The following is a 21,566-nucleotide window of genomic DNA, read 5'->3' as shown; positions in this document are numbered from 1 at the left end:
TAACAATAGACAATAGGTGCAGGAGTAGGCCATTCAGCCCTTCGAGCCAGCACCGCCATTCAATGCGATCATGGCTGATCACTCTCAATCAGTACCCCGTTCCTGCCTTCTCCCCATACCCCCTCACTCCGCTATCTTTAAGAGCTCTATCCAGCTCTCTCTTGAAAGCATCCAACGAACTGGCCTCCACTGCCTTCTGAGGCAGAGAATTCCACACCTTCACCACTCTCTGACTGAAAAAGTTCTTCCTCATCTCCGTTCTAAATGGCCTACCCCTTATTCTTAAACTGTGGCCCCTTGTTCTGGACTCCCCCAACATTGGGAACATGTTTCCTGCCTCTAATGTGTCCAATCCCCTAATTATCTTATATGTTTCAATAAGATCCCCCCTCATCCTTCTAAATTCCAGTGTATACAAGCCCAATCGCTCCAGCCTTTCAACATACGACAGTCCCGCCATTCCGGGAATTAACCTAGTGAACCTATGCTGCATGCCCTCCATAGCAAGAATATCCTTCCTCAAATTTGGAGACCAAAACTGCACACAGTACTCCAGGTGCGGTCTCACCAGGGCCCGGTACAACTGTAGAAGGACCTCTTTGCTCCTATACTCAACTCCTCTTGTTATGAAGGCCAACATTCCATTGGCTTTCTTCACTGCCTGCTGTACCTGCATGCTTCCTTTCATTGACTGATGCACTAGGACACCCAGATCTCGTTGAACTCCCCCTCCTCCTAACTTGACACCATTCAGATAATAATCTGCCTTTCTATTCTTACTTCCAAAGTGAATAACCTCACACTTATCTACATTAAACTGCATCTGCCATGTATCCGCCCACTCACACAACCTGTCCAAGTCACCCTGCAGCCTTATTGCATCTTCCTCACAATTCACACTACCCCCCAGCTTAGTATCATCTGCAAATTTGCTAATGGTACTTTTAATCCCTTCGTCCAAGTCATTAATGTATATCGTAAATAGCTGGGGTCCCAGCACCGAACCTTGCGGTACCCCACTGGTCACTGCCTGCCATTCCGAAAGGGACCCATTTATCCCCACTCTTTGCTTTCTGTCTGTCAACCAATTTTCTATCCATGTCAGTACCCTACCCCCAATACCATGTGCCCTAATTTTGCCCACTAATCTCCTATGTGGGACCTTGTCGAAGGCTTTCTGAAAGTCGAGGTACACCACATCCACTGACTCTCCCCTGTCAATTTTCCTAGTTACATCCTCAAAAAATTCCAGTAGATTCGTCAAGCATGATTTCCCCTTCGTAAATCCATGCTGACTCGGAATGATCCTGTTACTGCTATCCAAATGCTCAGCAATTTCGTCTTTTATAATTGACTCCAGCATCTTCCCCACCACTGATGTCAGACTAACTGGTCTATAATTACCCGTTTTCTCTCTCCCTCCTTTCTTAAAAAGTGGGATAACATTTGCTATCCTCCAATCCACAGGAACTGATCCTGAATCTATAGAACATTGAAAAATGATCTCCAATGCTTCCACTATTTCTAGAGCCACCTCCTTAAGTACCCTGGGATGCAGACCATCAGGCCCTGGGGATTTATCAGCCTTCAGTCCCATCAGTCTACCCAAAACCATTTCCTGCCTAATGTGGATTTCCTTCAGTTCCTCCATCACCCTAGGTTCTCCGGCCCCTAGAACATTTGGGAGATTGTGTGTATCTTCCTCAGTGAAGACAGATCCAAAGTAACGGTTTAACTCGTCTGCCATTTCTTTGTTCCCCATAATAAATCCCCTGCTTCTGTCTTCAAGGGACCCACATTTGCCTTGACTATTTTTTTCCTCTTCACGTACCTAAAAAAACTTTTGCTATCCTCCTTTATATTATTGGCTAGTTTACCCTCGTACCTCATCTTTTCTCCCCGTATTGCCTTTTTAGTTAACTTTTGTTGCTCTTTAAAAGAGTCCCAATCCTCTGTCTTCCCACTCTTCTTTGCTATGTTATACTTCCTCTCCTTAATTTTTATGCTGTCCCTGACTTCGCTTGTCAGCCACAGGTGTCTCTTACTCCCCTTAGAGTCTTTCCACCTCTTTGGAATAAATTGATCCTGCAACCTCTGCATTATTCCCAGGAATACCTGCCATTGCTGTTCTACCGTCTTCCCTGCTAGGGCCTCCTTCCAGTCAATTTTGGCCAGCTCATGCCTCTGTAATCCCCTTTGCTATACTGTAATACTGACACTTCCAATTTTCCCTTCTGCCTTTCCATTTGCAGAGTAAAACTTATCATGTTGTGATCACTGCCTCCTAATGGCTCTTTTACCTCTAGTCCTCTTATCAGATCAGGATCATTACACAAACACTAAATCCAGAATTGCCTTCTCCCTGGTAGGCTTCAGTACAAGTTGTTCTAAGAATCCATCTCGAAGGCACTCTACAAACTCTCTTTCCTGGGGTCCATTTCCAACCTGATTTTCCCAGTCTACCAGCATGTTGAAATCTCCCATAACCACCGTAGCATTACATTTTTGACACGCCAATTTTATCTCCTGATTCAACTTGCACCCTATGTCGAGGCTACTGTTTGGGGGCCTATAGATAACTCCCATTAGGGTCTTTTTACCCGTACAATTTCTCATTTCTATCCATACTGATTCAACATCTCCTGATTCTATGTCACCCCTTGCAAGGGAATGAATATCATTCCTTACCATCAGAGCAACCCTCATAGGAATTATTTAATTAATATTTGCTATAAGTCATACATTTAGATTTTAGAAAATGCTTTTCTATAGAAGAGGTTTGTGGAAGAAGCTTGCAATTTGAGGGATAGCTGAAATAAATCGTATCATAATTCAGTTTATTATTAAGAACATTTCAAAGACAGCCTTAAACTATTGCAACTCTTTGCGCGGCTACCAGATGCCTCAAATGTCCACCAGATAATATTTTTAATCAAAGACTCTACACTTGAATGTCCACAGAAGTGCTGGAGGGAATGGATAAACACTATCTTCAACCAAACAACTCCACTGAAATGCCAAGAACACCAGATTGTTACTCCATTCTGCAGTGAGAATGCTATATTATGCATTTGATTGTCGTTTGAACCTGCACTTATTGCAAACCTCTATAATCATGGCATTGTGAACATTTTCCAACCTCCCATGGTGGCAGGGGTATCTCTGGTTTCTAAGCTATTAATCTGATGCTTTGGAACATCAGTTCTGCACAACAAGGCTCATAGGATAAGCAACAGATTTAAGTAATCATCTGTGTCCAATTTCAGAAATGGGTCAGAAACTACATATAAAAATGCTCACTTTTGCATTCATGGTTGAATTAAATGAAATATACCAATGCTAATTCATGATAATTTTCTGGTTATCACCAGCAGCTAACTTTTAATGTTTCAAAGCTTTAGCATGGAGACAATGAAATGCTCTGTAGTTGCAAGCTTAATAAACAAAAGTAACACCCGGTGTGATATCTGTACTGAGATTGTAGATAAAATTTATTGTGTGATGCTGGTTTGGGCCAAGTAAGTACATCTCATTTAGGGAAAATTTACACTATAATTTGTTTCCATGTACCTAGGAAAGCGCGAATCTATGGACATTGGGGGTGAGAAATAATTTTGTTGCAATGATTCATCTCATGTTCTAGCTCAAGGTTTGTATTTGAATAATGGTCAATTCGATGAGCCAGTGAATGTGAGCAGACACCTGTAGTTCAACCCTTGATTGGTATTTTAGCAGACTGCGATGAGAAAACAGCTTTTATAGCTGAAAAGATTTTATTACATAAAGAATGTGCAAGACTCTCCAAATCAGGATACTAGTGATTCAGAAAGCTGCATTCAACTTTGTCTGATTCCCCCAAATCCATACATTGTGATTAAGACAAGAAAGGGAGAGTGTGGCTGTATTCTTCTTGTTCAGTCCATGGAGATAGAAGCAGTATGACATAGATGATTAAACAACCATTATCAGTTTAATTTAACTCTGGATGACTCCATCCTATCTCAAAAATATATCAATGGCAACTTTTTTAAATCATAAAAAATGTCACAAACTGCTGAAGTAACTCAGCAGGTCAGGCAGCATCGCTAGAGAACTCTGCTGACTGACTCATTGAATTACTCCAGCACTTTTGCTTTTGTAAACCAGCATCTGCAGTTCCGTGTGTCTCCATTAAAAAAAAATACTGTTTGCACTATTTTTTCATTGCATTTCCCGCACATTTGCAGATACATTATACAGAAGTTAAAAACTGCATTTAAGAAAGATTTGTGAAGGTTAAGTATAAACACATCTTTTAAAATCTGACATTGTATTGCCCCAGCTGCTAAGGTATGACAGTTTAGGTATATCTACTTCATTCTGAGGAAGACTATAAACTGTAGGAATGAGACAGCTACTCCCCAACTAAGAGCCGTGATGGACACCCAAACCCAATGCAAAAGTAACAGAAATCCTACAAATATTCCAGTGAAAATAGCCTACTGTTGGGCGAGCACCATCTGTGAGCACAAGTCCGGGTACAGAGTACAGCCTCAGAAAATGGGGACTTCTTTTGTCTTTTGAGGCACGAGTCTGCCTCAAAATCAAGGGAAGCTTGATCAAATAGCATTTTGTAATGTAGGTCCATGTTGGTCTTCCATTCTCAAAGCAGACTAACATGAAAATGTATAATTTTGAAACAGCAGCTTTTCAAACAAATTATATCTACCCCTAAATATTAAATTATTAATCAAAGGAGCAGTAATTAAAACCACAAAGTACACAATTGTGGACGGAAATTGAATTATCTCATTTATTAAGAGGGGAGAGTAAATATATCAAGCAATTAATATGTTCTTCTCCTCAAAATGCTTTATTTAATGATCAACCCTCTGTAACTTTTGTGGACTTTATACTGGTCATGTTGAATGATATTGCTCAAAATTACTTAGCTTTTCAGCGACATTATCTTATTTATTATGTTATTTGCAGCTTGGTGAGATGCATCACTGATCCCTCTGTTTAGAACCAACCTCTGGGGGCACCCCAAACACAGTTTATTTTCCATACCAGCCAGTCTTTGGCTTGAATGATGCTTACCAATTACTGTTTAACAAGAACCTCCTATTAGGGACTGAATTAAACAGCACTTGGTATGTCCCAAAAAAATAATTGTTAAATCAACCCAGAATGGATTAAGAGCCAGTCCTTAATATAAACAGCAAATGCCTAACACACTATGCCATTCAGTCTCTCATCATTCTCATTTAATTCTTCATTGAACAAGAGCAAAGTTAACTGTTCAGAACCTCAGTTTTATTTGCATCCATCAGTCGATTCGTCATGGCACCTCCTATCGCCAAGGGTAAACAAAGTCTCTTTTATTTATTAATTCCCGCCATTCTTGTGTTTTTTTGCCCCTTGGAAACACAATCCTGGTTATGTGTTTAGCTGGTACTGCCATTCTGCAGTGTCTGCACATATTCGTTGTACAACTTCTCCTGTGTTTCATAAAGTTTCCTAAGTTTTTTGGACTGTCCTTTACTGAGTTCCTTACCCTCAGTATCATGAGTTGGAAATCCCTTGATGAAAAGAAACAAAACTAACTTTAAGTACTTGCATAAGAGAGCAGTCAATGGGAAAAAAAGCAGGCAATCAAACTTATCCATTGTAATACACAAGAACACAAGAAAATAGGAGCAGGAGTAGGCCAACCGGCCCCTCGAGCCCGCTACGCCATTCAATACGATCATGGCTGATCCTACCCCAACCCCCCTCCCACTATCCCCTTCTTCCCACCCAAAAGAACCGTGTGATCTCCTGGGAGAGGCGAAATTTGTAATAACATACAAATAATTATCATTCGCTCTAAACAACCATCCAAATTCTTTATAGGAGTTTTACAGTTTCCGCACTGTATCATGACAAAGAATATGCTGTTATCACTAAGTAGTTGAACCAAGCAGTCCAAATCACCCATCTGTATTATCTGATTTCAAGCAGTTTTGTAGTTGCATTTTGAAATGTGGCTTAACTTTCCCCCAATTAAGGAGTAGTCAGTCAAAACTGGGTTCACCAGCGCTGCCGGTATTCAAATTATATAAATGATAAAGCCGTATCTCTCATACATTCTGCATCCTGGTTGAGTGACCAACATTACAAATTCCTCGCATTGGCCAATATTTTATCTCATAAACATTGAAGGTAAGTTATCTGTGCAGTTCTTGAAACCAACAATGAAAAGTAATTTAAGTTGGTGTCAAAGAAGAGTACATATCTAATATCCTAAAGGGTAGAAAGGCTGAGTGTTTTCACTTGAAAACCACATGCATATCCTGCAAGGATTATTGAATGCAATCACAAAGGTTCAAACTATGACTTTGTGTGTCTGGTATTGTACACAAAATCAAATTTCATCAGCTGCTACTGTTTCTTCAAATGAGACTGGCTATTTCTGTACCAAATGAAAGCTGCAGTTCACAGGAATATGGAGAGATTGGATTATGAAAGTATCTGTATTAGCTGTGGCTCATTTACAGCAATCTTGGTGCTGAGACAGGAGGCTTTGGGCTCAAGTCCCACTCCAGATAATACAGTTCAAAATCTTTGTCAATACTCCAGGGAGGTACCCAGGTACACTCACCAAGTCACAGATGGGCAGATTTCTTATCAATGTTAAGATAAAGGGCACGTCTGTGTTTCCAAGTGAATGCAAAATACCCCACAGCACTCCTTTGAAGAACTGCCGAGGTTTACTGGCCGACATTTATCTTTAAATTATTACCCGAAGAAATTTACAGGTGACTTCCACATTATGGGGATATTCTGAATGTCCACATTCTCAGCAAGCAGACCATATCGTGATATTTTGCATCACAAAGCTATGTCAGTGCATGTGTCAAGAAATGTGAATTGCAAAAAAAAAAAAATGTTCTCACAAATTCTGTGAGAGGAACTGGAGACAATCGACATTTATAGAATCATTAGAATGATTAACATAAAAATGAATATTGGTCTCCCAATAAATCTCTCCACTTCGTTCAGTTTCAATTGCATTGAGATTTAGTTGCCTGATTAAATTGGAATAAGGCCTGATGTTAACAACATTTAGTAAAATAAGGCATTACAGTTATCTTTGATAATGTTCTCAGTTCAATTTTTACGTTCATTTTCCGTCAAAGGCTCCTGTAGAAAGATGAGGACTTTTCACATACCTGATGGATGTTTAAAATTAAACATAGCATTTCTAATGACTCTTATGATTGAGATCAGCAGAGACTAAATTTGGGTCTTTGCGATCTATATGCCTTAATAAGAAGCTGTCTCTAACCAAGGCAATAGGTAAGCCTGTCTTGTAATACTTACATTTTCATCAAACTTGGAATACTTTTCTTTTTCTAATCGGAACATCTCGCTGGGTGGAATTTTCATCTTTGCTAGTTTCACTGCCTTGAAGGAGATAAATAGCATGTTAGTCACTAAACCCCTTCACTTTTAAGCAAATCTAATTGTTTGGTTTGGCAGAGTCAGATTTAAGTGTTCTGTTGCTTTGTACAAGTGCACTGCTTCACAACCACCATTTCATCCTCCACACTTGATATCCGTTAACCTTAGAATATGCTGGATTTCACCAGTTCCTGCATAAAGGTTTAGTGTTTCCAATATTACTTAATTTTAATCTTCTGGTCTGGTGAAGGATGGAAAATACATAGTGCAGTTTGGCTAACAAAAATGTGCTCCTCTCCCAGAACTGTGGTCACCATCTACCACTTGCAAATACTGGTGTAATGAAGGCATCCTCGGGATGCAGAAGGAAGGTCTTGTGTTACTGTCATTCCAGCCTCTACTCCCTACATTTTGCCTGCAGCAGCACTGAGTACTTGTAAATTTTAGGTTTCAACTCTGAATCACTGCAGTCCAAGACTTTCTGCTATGATAATAAGACTTTGCATGTTCACATGAACAAGTCAACTCCTTATCTTGTAGAGGCTACTTAAGGCATACTCTTGAATATTCTTTCAAAAATAAATCACTGTAACTAAGAGTTAATTCTGTATCAAAACCCATATGGTTTCAATTTCAGAAATTTTCGGTAATTCCCCTCTGGAAATATAAAATTATTTAAACACTAACTGTTGAGGAAATCCATTCTATTCATCTTTGTTCATCCATTCAAATCATACATTTGTCCCAACACATCACAATTCACAGTTAACATTTACTATAAATGATCTTTGGGCATTTGCCTCAAGTTTTAATCTGCATTGACAATTTTCTGATAGTTTAAATGTTTTTTTTTGTAGTTTTAATCTGTTTCGGTTAAGCACAAGACACAATTAAGTGAATTAAAAACTTGATATTTTTTTCAGATAGGCAGTTAAAGAAAACGGGGCTAGAGGTTTGATGTTATTTTGTTTATAAATTGGAATATTTAAGGTAATTTAAGACGAAGCTGTAGATTTATTTGGACGTGTGTTTTTTTTTGTTGAAGGGCAGTACGTAATGAAATGCCAGCATAAGAGAGTGTTTATCACAATACAACATTTTGCACCATAGGTTTCTATGATTTAGAGACAGAGGTATATATAGTTGGATTGTCAACATGAAAATGTGTCATAAACAGTGCAATTAGTCAGGCTTTGTAGAGATTACATACATATGGTTCTAAATATAGTTCCAGCTTTCGAGATAAATATACAGTGCCCTCCATAATGTTTGGGACAAAGACCCATCATTTATTTATTTGCCTCTGTACTCCACAATTTGAGATTTGTAATAAAACAAAATCACATGTGGTTGAAGTGCACATTGTCAGATTTTATTAAAGGGCATTTTTATACATTTTGGTTTCACCATGTAGAAATTACAGCTGCGGTTTATACATAGTCCCCCCCATTTCAGGGCACCATAATGTTTGGGACACATGGCTTCACAGGCATTTGTATTTGCTCAGGTGTGTTTAATTGCTTCCTTAATGCAGGTATGAAAGCTCTCAGCACCTAGAGTTTCCACCAGTCTATCCATTACCTTTGGAAACTTTTATTGCTGTTTATCAACATGAGGACCAAAGTTGTGCCAATGAAAGTCAAGGAGCCATTATGAGACTGAGAAACAAGAATAAAACTGTTAGAGACCTCAGCCAAACCTTTGGCTTACCAAAATCAACTGTTTGGAACATCATTAAGAAGAAATGGTGAGCTTACTAATTGCAAGGAAGACCTCCACAGCTGATAACAGAAGAATTCTCTCAATAATAAAGAAAAATTCCCAAACACCTGTCCAATAGATCAGAAACACACTTCAGGAGTCAAGAAAATCCCCAAACACCTGTCCGACAGATCAGAAACACTCTTCGGGAGTGGATTTGTCATTGACCACTGTCCACAGAAGACTTCATGAACAGAAATACAGAGGCTACACTGCAAGATGCAGACCACTGGTTAGCCGCATAAATAGGATGGCCGGGTTACAGTTTGCCAAGAAGTATTTAAAAGAGCAACCACAGTTCTGGAAAAAGGTCTTGTGGACAGATGAGACAAATATTAACTTATATCAGAATGAGGGCAAGAGCAAAGTATGAAGGAGAGAAGAAACTACCCAAGATCCAAAGCATACCACCTCATCTGTGAAACACGGTGGTGGGGGTATTATGGTCTGGGCATGTATGGCTGCTGAAGGTACTGGCTTACTTATCTTCGTTGATGATACAACTGCTGATGGTAGTAGCATAATGAATTCTGAAGTGTATGGACACATCCTATCTGCTCAAGTTCAAATGCCTCAAAACTCATTGGCCGGTAGTTCATTCTGCAGCAAGACAATGATCCCAAACATACTGCAAAAGCGAGTTTTTCAAAGCTAAAAATGGTCAATTCTTGAATGGCCAAGTCAATCACCTGATCTGAACCCCATTGAGCATGCCTTTTATATGCTGAAGAGAAAAAATTGAAGGGGACAAGCCCCCAAAACAGGCATAAGCTAAGGATGGCTGCAATACAGGCCTGGCAGAACATCACCAGATAAGACACCCAGCAACTGGTGATGTCCATGAATCGCAGACTTCAAGCAGTCATTGCATGCAAAGGATATGCACCAAAATACTAAACATGACTACTTTCATTTACATGACATTGCTGTGTCCCAAACATTATGGTGCCCTGAAATGGGGGGACTATGTATAAACACTGCTGTAATTTCTACATGGTGAAACCAAAATGTATAAAAATGGGCTTTATTGAAATCTGACAATGTGCCCTTTAACCACATGTGATTTTTTCTATTACAAATCTCAAATTGTGGAGTACAGAGGCAAATAAATAAATGATGGGTCTTTGTCCCAAACATTATGGAGGGCACTGTAGACTATATTTGCTTCATGGAAGAGAAGGGTGGGCAACGTTTGTCTCCTAAATATTGTACATGAGAATTTATAGTTATGTACTTACAAATTCCCCTGCATATATTATAATGACAAACTGGCATTTGAAATAACATGGATAGCATAGTTCTCAGTCAAGTGAACTTTATCAATCGGTATTTGGAGTCACTCTTTTACTTAAGGGTCAAATGGTTATGAAAGAAATATGACCCTTCTGATGATATTCCAAGGAATGGAATTCTAAATTATTCAAATCAGACTTCACCTTTTAATGAGCATTGCTAATTCCCAACTTAGATCTGGCTTAAAAAAGAAAATTAAATACAAGTTTTAAAGAAGGAGCAGATCAGTGGATGATACTGCAGATGGAAGCCAAATGGCAAAGAAGGCAAACGGCAAATAAGCTTCAGAAGGATTTCAGATCTATGATTGTGTATGTAATAAATTAACTACGATTGTGTAAGTATTTGAAAACCTCAGTCTGATTGACACTTAACATCACGAACATACATTTGTCTTCAGGAAAGATCACCAAATTAGAATCTGTGGTTCCTCTGGACAGTATTTGATGCCCAGCATGGAATCTCTCAGTGGTGAGATTGTAATTCAATGCAGTTCAAGAATAATTAATTCTTCTCTGGTATAGCTGCTGCCTTACAGCTTTAGCAACCTGGGTTTAATCTTGAATCACATCATAGGGTATGGGAGGACAGGTAAAGGTAATGGGCATCAAAGGTTACAGGGAGAAAGCAGGAGAGTGGGGTTGAGAGGAAAAAATAGATAAGCCATGATCAAACAGTGGAGCAGACTCCAAGAGCTGAAAGGCCCAATTCTGCTCCTCTGATGGTCTTGATTTCTGGTCCTGTCAGTGTGGAGTCAACATGTTCTCTCTGTCCATGTGGGTTTCCTTCTGTTTACTCCTAATCATTAAGAGGTGTGAATTAGTGGGTTAACTGATTATCATAGATTGCTCCGAGTGTGTAGGCGAATGGTGGAATCAGCATGGGTTGGGGGAGGTTTGATGAGAATGAGGGACAAATAAAATGGGATTAGCACATGATTGGCAGCAATGTTTAGTGCCAACTTGGTGATCCGAATGGCCTGTTTCCACGCTATATTACCCTATGACTCTGTTTAAAACAAAAGTTTGGGAAATGAATAGTCCAGAGGATCACTGAGAATCCAACATTCAATTCTGTCTTAATGCAAAAGTCTCAGTTTGCTGACTGTGGCCGCAGTTATAGTTAGATATAAAAAGAAGATATAAACATACAAGAATTCTAGAGCCACCTACTCAAGGCAAGGCTCTAGAAATCATGGATGCATTAGTGATCATTTTCCAATGTTCTATAGATTCAGGATCAGTTCCTGTGGATTGGAGGATAGTTAATGTTATCTCACTTTTCAAGAAAGGAGCGAGAGAGAAAACGGAGAATTATAGACCAGTTAGCCTGACATTGGTGGTGGGGAAGGTGCTCGAGTCAATTATTAAAGAAATAATAACAGCGCATTTGGATATCAGTAAAAAGATTGGTCCAAGTCAGCATGGATTTATGAAGGGGGAATCCTGCTTGACCAATCTTCTGGAATTTTTTGAGGATGTGACAAGTAAAATGGATGAAGGAGATCCTGTGGATGTAGTGTATCTGGACTTTCAGAAACCCTTTGATAGGGTCCCACACAGGAGATTAGTGGGCAAAATTAGAGCACATGGTATTATGGGTACGATATTGACATGGATAGAGAATTGGTTGGCAGACAGGAAACAAAGAGTAGGAATAAACGGATCCCTGGCAGAATGGCAGGCAGTGGTGAGTGGAGTGACGTAAGGCTCGGTGCTGGGGCCGCAACTATTTACAATATATATTAATGTTTTAGATGATGGAATTAAAAGTAACATTAGCAAATTTGCAGATGACACAAAGCTGAGTGGTAGTGTGAACTGTGAAGAGGATGTTCGGAGGTTGCAGGGTGACTTGGACAGGTCGTGTGAGTGGGCAGATGCAGTATAATAGAGATAAAAGTGAGGTTATCCACTTTGGCGGCAAGAACAAGGAGGCAGATTATTATCTCAATGGTGTCAGATTAGGAAAAAGGGAAGTGCAACGAGACCTGGGTGTCCTTGTACACCAGTCACTGAAAGTAAACATGCAGGTACAGCAGGCAGTGAAGAAAGCTAATGGCATGTTGGCCTTCATAACGAGAGGATTTGAGTATGGGAGTAAAGAGATCCTTCTGCACTTGTACAGGGCCATGGTGAGACCACATCTGGAGTATTGTGTGCAGTTTTGGTCTCCTAATTTGAGGAAGGACATTCTTGCTATTGAGGGAGTGCAGCGTAAGTTTGCGAGGTTAATCGCCGGGATGGCGGGACTGTCATATGAGGAAAGATTGGAAAGACTGGGCTTGTATTCACTGGAATTTAGAAGGAGAGGGGATCTTATAGAAACATATAAAATTATAAAAGGACTGGACAAGCTAGTTGCAGGAAAAATGTTCCCAATATTGTGGGAGTCCAGAACCAGGGGCCACAGTCTAAGAATAAACGGCGGCCATTTAAAACCAAGATGAGAAAAAGCTTTTTCACCCAGAGTTGTGAATTTGTGGAATTCTCTGCCACAGGATGAATTTAAAAGAGATTTTGATAGAGCTCTTGGGGCTAGCGGAATCAAGCCATATGGGAAGAAGACAGGCACGGGTTACTGATTATGAATGATCAGCCATGATCGCAATGAATGGCGGTGCTGGCTCAAAGGGCCGAATGGCCTTCTCCTGCACCTATTTTCTATGTTTCTAAGATTTGGGGTTAGTAAGTGATCTATCAGATTCTTGCTATATACTGGTTGTTTCTTTTTATTTCCCATTATGTCCATCACAAAGACAAGTTACATTAAACCAACTAGCTGTTTTGGTATGGTGCCCTGCAGCACATTGTAAATTCTTACTTCAAGTTCCCTTTTTTTCTGAGCCGCCTCTTCCTTCTTCCTGTTTTTTGCTTCTTCAATCTGCCCCCAAAAAAATAGCAGAGTTAAAAGGCTACAATTTGTGGTAAACACAACAGGCCTGATCACCTTTAATTTAGCCCACATCTTGCATTTACACCACACAATCCCCAAATCTAGATATCCCGACCAAAATCTGAGGTCTTCATGTTGTGGTCTTTTGCACAATTGGCGACACTTAAAAATTGTTGAAATAGATTTAAATAATTGAAAACATTTAAAGACGGATAAAACTAAATTTAAAAAATAATTTTAAAGTGATCATATATTTATAAATAATCATATATTAAAAGATTAACATATCGAACAACACATTAGAAGCAGGAGTCAAAACCACCTTGATCCTGGTGTCATGCAGTAAACTCATGGGTGACATTACTGTAATCCAATTTCTGTGTTTCCATCTACCCCTGTTAATCTTTATGCCTATGCTTATTAAAAAATCTGTTGAACTCCAATTTTAAAATATTCAAAGACTATTTTTCTACCACACTTTGAGGAAGGGAGCTCTATAAATCTTCAAACCTCAGAAAAGAATATATTTATTTGTTTAAGTGGGTGACCCCTTATTTTAAAACAATGACCTTATTTCTAGATTCTCCCACTAGAGAAAACATCCTATCCACTTTTAACCCACTGTCCCCTCAGAACCTTATATGTTTCAGTCAAGTTACATCTCACACTTCTGAACTCCAGCAGATGCAAGCCGAGGTCGTTCCAATCTTTCCTCATAAGGCAGCCTGAGCAGTACAGGTATAACAGTCTAAACCTTCTCTAAACTGCTTCCTATGATAACTGCTTCCTAAGATAATAGACAATAGATGCAGGAGTAGGCCATTCGGCCCTTCGAGCCAGCATCGCCATTCAATGTGATCATGGCTGATCATCCACTATCAGTACCCCGTTCCTGCTCTCTCCCCATACCCCCTGACTCCTTTATCATTAAGAGCTCTATCTAGCTCTCTCTTGAAACCATCCAGAGAATTGGCCTCCACTGCCTTCTGAGGCAGAGAATTCCACAGATTTACAACTCTCTGAGAGAATTTTTTTTCCTTATCTCCGTTCTAAATGGCCTACCTCTTATTCTTAAACTGTGGCCCCTGGTTCTGGACTCCCCCAACATTGGGAACATGTTTCCTGCCTCCAGTGTGTCCAATCCCTTAATAATCTTATATGTTTCAATAAGATCCCCTCTCATCCTTCTAAATTCCAGTGTATACAAGCCCAGTCTCTCCAGTCTTTCAGCATACGACAGTCCCGCCATTCCGGGAATTAACCTAGTGAACCTATGCTGCACTCCCTCAAAAGCAAGAATATCCTTCCTCAAATTTGGAGACCAAAACTGCACACAGTACTCCAGGTGTTGTCTCACTAGGGCCCTGTACAACTGCAGAAGGACTTCTTTGCTTCTATACTCAACTCCTCTTGTTATGAAGGCCAACATGCCATTAGCTTTACTCACTGCCTGCTATACCTGCATGCTTACTTTCAGTGACTGATGAACAACGACACCCAGATCTCTTTGTACTTCCCCTTTTCGTAACTTGACACCGTTCAGATAATAATCTGCCTTTCTGTTCTTACCACCAAAGTGGATAACCTCACATTTATCTACATTAAACTGCATCTGCCATGCATCTGCCCACTCACACAAACTGTCCAAGTCACCCTGCATCCTCATAGCATCCTCCTCACAGTTCACACTGCCACCCAGCTTTGTGTCATCTGCAAATTTGCTAATGTTACCTTTAATCCCTTCATCTAAGTCATTAATGTATATTGTAAATAGCTGCGGGTCCCAGCACCGAGCCTTGCGGTACCCCACTAGTCACTGCCTGTCATTCTGAGGGACCCGTTAATCCCTAGTCTTTGTTTCCTGTCTGCCAACCAATTTTCTATCCATGTCAGTACCCTACCCCAATACCATGTGCTTTAATTTTGTCCACTAATCTCCTATGTGGGACCATATCAAAGGCTTTCTGAAAGTCCAGGTACACTACATCCACTGGCTCTCCTTTGTCCATTTTCCTAGTTACCTCCTCAACAAATTCCAGAAGATTAGTCAAGCATGATTTCCTCTTCGTAAATCCAGTTACTGCTATCCAAATGTTCCGCAATTTCTTCTGTTATAATTGACTCCAGTATCTTTCCTACCACTGATGTCACGCTAACTGGTCTATAATTTCCCGTTTTCTCTCTCCCTCCTTTCTTAAAAAGTGGGATAACATTTGCTACCCTCCAATCCACAGGAACTGATCCTGAATCTATAGAACTTTGGAAAATGATTACCAATGCGTCCACAATTTCTAGAGCCACTTCCTTAAGTACCCTGGGATGCAGACCATCAGGCCCTGGGGATTTATCAGCCTTCAGTCTACCCAACACCATTTCCTACCTAATGTGAATTTCCTTCAGTTCCTCCGTCACTCTAGGACCTCTGTCCACTAGTACATCTGGGATATTGTTTGTGTCTTCCTTAGTGAAGACAGATCCAAAGTATCTGTTCAACTCGTCTGCCATTTCCTTATTCCCCATTATAAATTCACCTGCTTCTGTCTTCAAGGGACCCACATTTGTCATAACTATTTTTTTCCTCTTCACATACCTAAAGAAGGTTTTACTATCCTCCTTTATATTCTTGGCTAGCTTACCTTCGTACCTCATCTTTTCTCCCCGTATTGCCTTTTTAATTATCTTCTGTTGCTCTTTAAAAGAGTCCCAATCCTCTGGCTTCCCGCTCATCTTTGCTATGTTATACTTCTCTTTTATTTTTATACTGTCCTTGACTTCCCTTGTCTGCCACGATCGCCTCTTACACCCCTTAGAATCTTTCTTCCTCTTTGGAATGAACTGATCCTGCACCTTCTGTATTATTCCCAGAAATGCCTGCCATTGTTGTTCCACCGTCTTTCCTGCTGGGATCTCTTTCCAGTCAACTCTGGCCAGCTTTTTTTCAAGTTTTAAGGTTTAAGAACATTAAAAAAAAAAATTAGATTTAAAATCATAGAAAATCTCCAGCCCCTATGACAGTTTACTATCATATATCTTACAATAGTTGTGCCTACTCTTTATCTCTTTCTTTTTTTTCTGTATTTTTTGCACTATTTCAGATTGCACTACAATGTATGCACTAGTGCTTTTTTTTCTACACAAAAAGGTATCTATGTGCACAAATAATAAACACACCTTTCATTTGGTCAGAAAACATCAAAAATGTTTAACTTTCTAGAGTTGCTGATATGCTGCACCTGTGTGTCCAGTCACACAAAAAAACACCACTTTGCAACATTCTGGTGTTTTGCACTTGCTGTTATATTTATCATTGAATTTATCATAACCATGTATACTGTTCACTGTGAGCTTCATGCAAATAAACAATTTCATTGCACTTCACGTGTATATGAAAAATAAACTAATCTAATCTAGGTTTTGACAGTGGTTGTCCCAAACTGGAGAATTTTACTCACTTATGAGAACTTATGTTGGTGATAAATTACTTTGTGTTACACAAAAAAAAGTAAAAACGGCCAGCTTGTGAGCATATATTATTCAGGTCTTCTACTGTGCGTACTGTTGAAAAATTCCTTTTGGTGCATTGAATGGGTTATATAGAGGATATTTAATTTGAGCAAGATTCTTATTAAATCATGCTACCCAACCAAATAACAAGCTACTATGGTCTGCCAATTATACCACCACACATTGCAACAGGAGATTAAGATAGGGTCCTAGTGAAGGAGCATTGACTATGCTGTTAATATCTCCAGGAACTGTCTGCTCAGAACTGAAAACTGGCCTGAAATCATGCAATTTTCTCATTACGTTTTGTTCTATAGTGGGCTTAATTCTCTCCGAAATTCGCTACCTACGGATTTGCAATTTACCTTTTTCTTCTCTTCTCGCTCCCTCAGCAATGTCTCTCTGTCCACTAGTTTCACCACAGTGCATAGCCCTGCAATTGCAAAGTAAGCCATCAGACAATCAGTGTACCCATTCAAATGCACAACAGGAGATTGCCCCGCCCTTCTTCCAGCTGGTTGAACATGGGAAAGGAAAATGTTAAAAAATCTTGCATCAAAGAATATTACTTAGCAGCCAATCCCAATTTTACGTTCAATAAATACAAGTAACACATGCAGTTCCCAGCTGATATTAGATTCAACACAAAAAACCTTCGTTTTTTTTTTCTCTGTCTCTCTAATTCGGTCTGTAGGCTAACCAGATTCAACACATACCTTCATGGTCCTCAAAGCGGACTCCAAGTTCAGGAAGGATATCATCTCGAAGACCATCACACAGCTGCAGAACCTCACTAACTGTAACACAGAAATGGTTAGTCAACACACACATTTCAAATAGTGTCAGAATCGAGCATTACTCAAGTTTTGTCTCCAAACTATTTCCTTTGCATTTGTGTTGATCATTGACAACAGTGCCAGGAGTACAAGGTTAGAAATAAGAGGTATTAAGCAGATTAAAGCAATTTGCACTCTGCTCAGCTAATTAAGGGTTAGCTGGAGATTAAAGATTTTTTTTACATTACATGATAAGTTCTTTATCTACGCATCTCATTTTTATCCATGATTGTGGAAGTGCTAAGTTCATCATGTTGGGTTCATTCCGACCTGGATCAGCACTGATACTATTCTAACTCAATCGGATTCTGCTTGTACAGCAAGAAAACAAAATTCTCATTCAGTCAATGGCTACATTACAGAGTTCAAAGGACAGCAATGAATTCCTTCTTACAATCATCTCCGATTGAGGACTCCAATTTCCTCAATGTTTTGGATCAATTCTTTGAAGTTGTAACACCTCAACAAATTTAAAACAAAACTGACAATGTATCAAATTTGTCCGAGTGTGAATCGGTGATTCAGGTTCAGAGTACTCAATGCATGTAGAACTATCGTGTAGGGAATTGAAAGTTGTTGCATTCCCCACAACTCTGTACTCCTAGTTGCTAAAATGACAACGATGTGATAATTTCAATGATTTGAAAATTGCTTCAGAAGTTGTTGATTTATTACACCCTCTCTTGATCCTTTCTCTTTCCTCTACCAGATTTGTTTCCAATCATATATTTTTTTAATTCACAGATCACATGTGTAATAAAACATATTGATGACTCTGGGAATAATGATATGCAGATTATTGACCAGTAGTTAGAACACAATTACTTTGTTGGTGTGCGGCGATCTTACTACATTTAGTGATGTAGAATCTTGCAAGTGTGCAAGAAATTAGCTCTGATTGGGAGTTTATGATTTGTCAAGAAACTTCAACAAATGTCATCGTAGTGGTTTAGATGCTTACAGCCCATATTTTGTTGGCATCAGCGATCTGGCCTTGCAAGGTATAAAACAAAATATTTTATTGGTAGAACAGCAGAAACAGGCCTTGGTAGATAATACATCAGCTTCAAGACAGGTTGGAACTGACACACTATTATACCCTATCAAGTTATGCATCCTCCAGGAATAGGTCACTTGTTAAAAGATGAATGTAAATCTGTTGGAAGGAGTTCATCAACGATATCGTAACTAAGCAAATGAATGGACATCCTCCTGATGCTTAGATTCACACCATAAAAGCAGATGGCCCAGAGGAAAAATAAGGAATAAGAGGGGAGCAGTCAAAGCAGCTTGCTTAAAACCTTGTCCAGCCAGAAGAAACAGCTCAAAGAACTTAGTAGAAAGACTGAACTATATTTTGTGTGTGAGTGATTTAGAGGGATTGGGGGAAGAGAGAAACACTACTAATCTATTATATGCAACAAATGTAACCTTGAATATTGATAAAAGATTAAAGATGCAATGCGGCTGGCCTGAAGCTTTGTGATGACAGGGTTCCTGGGCAAGAGTGATGGAATAATCTCTTCACCGTAATTATTTGCAAAAGGCTACTGGAAGTCATAGTGGTGGAAACGCCAGGTAAACCAGTGGATGGAAAAGAATTGGTGAACTACAACAAGACAAGGAAATCCTGCCCAAACTGTAATGTTTTGGTCAGTCTTTATCTTAACCTGTTGTAAAGTTAAAATTTAATTGGAGCTTCTTCCTTCCTTCCTTCCTTCCTTTCAGTACCTGGGCTATTGATTGTATCTTGGCTAATTAAATGTTAGCTATTGGAAGGACATGCATGGAAAACAGGGGTTTCCATTAACTCCCTACCTTTCTTCTCTCGGGCAATTTGTCGGACACCTTCACGAAAATCTGACAATACCTTCAGGTAAGGCATCACTGTGGTTTCCAGCTGGATAAAGAGCACAAGGTTAGAGGAAGATGTAGTAGTAACTGAGTAAAACACGAAGTGCTGGAGGAACTTAGTAGGTCAGACAGCATCTAGGGAAGGAATGGACAGATTGACATTTCAGGGATCCTTCAGACTGATTGGAGTGGGGGTGGGAGGGGAAAAGAAAGCTGGAAAAGAGAAAGGGCAGGGCAAAGCTTTGCAAGTAATTGGTGGATATAGGTGAGGGGTGGGATGGGTTGGATTACCAAATGGGTGGAGTAAGTGACAAAGGTGAAAAGACACAAGAGCATCAGATAAGGAGGTGTAAAATATAAAGTCAGAGGGAGGGATATGGGTGATAGGGTACGGAAAGAGGGGAAAGGGAGGAAAAAAAAGAAATGGGGGACTTGAGGATGTGAGATGAGCATACAATGGAGGGGAAAGGAGCAGCGTGACTGGGGAGGTGGTAGAAATGTGTTCACACCGGGATTGGGGAACAGGTAAGTGAGGGGGCACAAGGGGGGGGGGGCATTATTCATAATCGGAGAATTCAATTTTTGATGGCTCTGTCATAGTAACAGCTTTCCTCCGATTTCATTACACAATGGTACCTTACTTTGATCATGCAGTCAGCACCCATACAGTGTGATTTTCACAGTAATTGTACAAAAATAATATTTTGATGTGTCATGCTTAGTTGAGTGGTAATGTCCGATTCACAACATTGTGGGATCATATCCCACTTCAGGTCTTGAGCACAGAATCAAGGATAACAGCGTTCCACCACTGGAAAGTGTTGCCTGCTAAATGAACCCCAACCCTTCTCAGGAGAATATAAAAACAATACTTGGGGATCTCATATTAGGTTAATATTATGTTGCACTACAGAATACTTCAGTGTTGATATCGTACTTCTTTGGAGAGAATGAAATATACTTACATTCAAATTCTGACCATCTCCTCTAACAGGGAACCCAATGGGTTCTTCACCCTCTATTGCTCCAAAAATCTGATTGATAGAAGGGAACGCAAAGGCAATCAAAATTACAATTTCATTTCCCACTGCCTGGCTTGAAACAAGGCCGGGCAATTGATATTTTTTACTATTCACACCTCAAATCTTTAAATTTTAATCAAACTTCTGTAACCCAATATTTACTAGCTTTACATCATATTTGAAATATTTTCTAATTTTCTCTTTTTCCAATCAAAGTGCTCAACATCACATTTCTCCACAATATACTTCATTACTTGCCTATTTAACTTGGTCACAATCCTTTGATGACCTTTTGTATTTTCTTTACGCAATGTTTGCATCACTAGTACACTGTCTTTTCATTATTATAACCTGTTATAATTCCTGCTGAACGATGTGGCGTCGCAAAATACTTACTTATCCTTCCTCTGTTTTTCTTGTTTAACTAATTCTATTCCCAGATTTATAATCTCACGAGTCCTTTTTAATGAACAAAACTTTCTGCAGTACATTATCAAAAACGTTAAAAATATCCACATATGGTTGGATATCCATCCTATGGTTCCTCTTTATCTACTCTGCACATTGTTTACGCAAGAAAACAGCTAGATTTGAACTAAAATCTTTGACTCCTTTGACTCTTCCCACTTCCTCCCACTTGACTCCTCCCACTTCCTCCAAACCAGAGGCGTAGCTATGGGCACTCGCATGGGCCCTAGCTACGCCTATCTCTTTGTCGGGTACGTCGAACAATCCCTGTTCCAGACGTACACTGGCCCCCTCCCCGAACTCTACCTCCACTACATCGACGACTGCATTGGTGCTACCTCTTGCACCCATGCAGAACTCACTGACTTCATACACTTCACCTCCAATTTCCATCCTGCCATTAAATATACCCGGACTATCTCCAACATCTCCCTCCCGTTTCTGGACCTCACCATCTCCATCACAGGAGACAGACTAGTGACGGGCATTTACTATAAACCAACTGACT

General features: G+C 39.7%; 1 protein-coding gene across 3 annotated transcripts in view; it reads right to left on the bottom strand.

Moving 5' to 3' along the window:
• Positions 1 to 2,853: 2,853 nt before the first annotated feature.
• The window catches only part of cars1 (cysteinyl-tRNA synthetase 1), a 58,385-nt gene continuing 39,672 nt past the window's right edge, over positions 2,854 to 21,566 (bottom strand). Inside the window, exons 17-23 of one of the 3 annotated variants that reach the window (XM_078415169.1) lie at positions 20,534 to 20,602; positions 19,533 to 19,614; positions 17,595 to 17,675; positions 17,244 to 17,311; positions 13,303 to 13,362; positions 7,345 to 7,428; positions 2,854 to 5,561 (exon numbers count right to left, since the gene is read on the bottom strand). In XM_078415169.1, coding sequence (XP_078271295.1) covers positions 5,427 to 5,561; positions 7,345 to 7,428; positions 13,303 to 13,362; positions 17,244 to 17,311; positions 17,595 to 17,675; positions 19,533 to 19,614; positions 20,534 to 20,602 — 579 coding nt within the window. In that variant the 3' untranslated portion in view covers positions 2,854 to 5,426. Of the gene's footprint in view, positions 5,562 to 7,344; positions 7,429 to 13,302; positions 13,363 to 17,243; positions 17,312 to 17,594; positions 17,676 to 19,532; positions 19,615 to 20,533; positions 20,603 to 21,566 lie in introns of those variants that run through there. The other 2 variants (XM_078415170.1, XR_013548428.1) reach the window with 2 other exon arrangements.

This window comes from Rhinoraja longicauda, chromosome 18, assembly GCF_053455715.1.
Source record: "Rhinoraja longicauda isolate Sanriku21f chromosome 18, sRhiLon1.1, whole genome shotgun sequence".
Classification (NCBI taxonomy): domain Eukaryota; kingdom Metazoa; phylum Chordata; class Chondrichthyes; order Rajiformes; family Arhynchobatidae; genus Rhinoraja; species Rhinoraja longicauda.
Note: the sequence above shows the minus strand (reverse complement) of the source record. Positions and strands in the feature narration are given on the sequence as shown.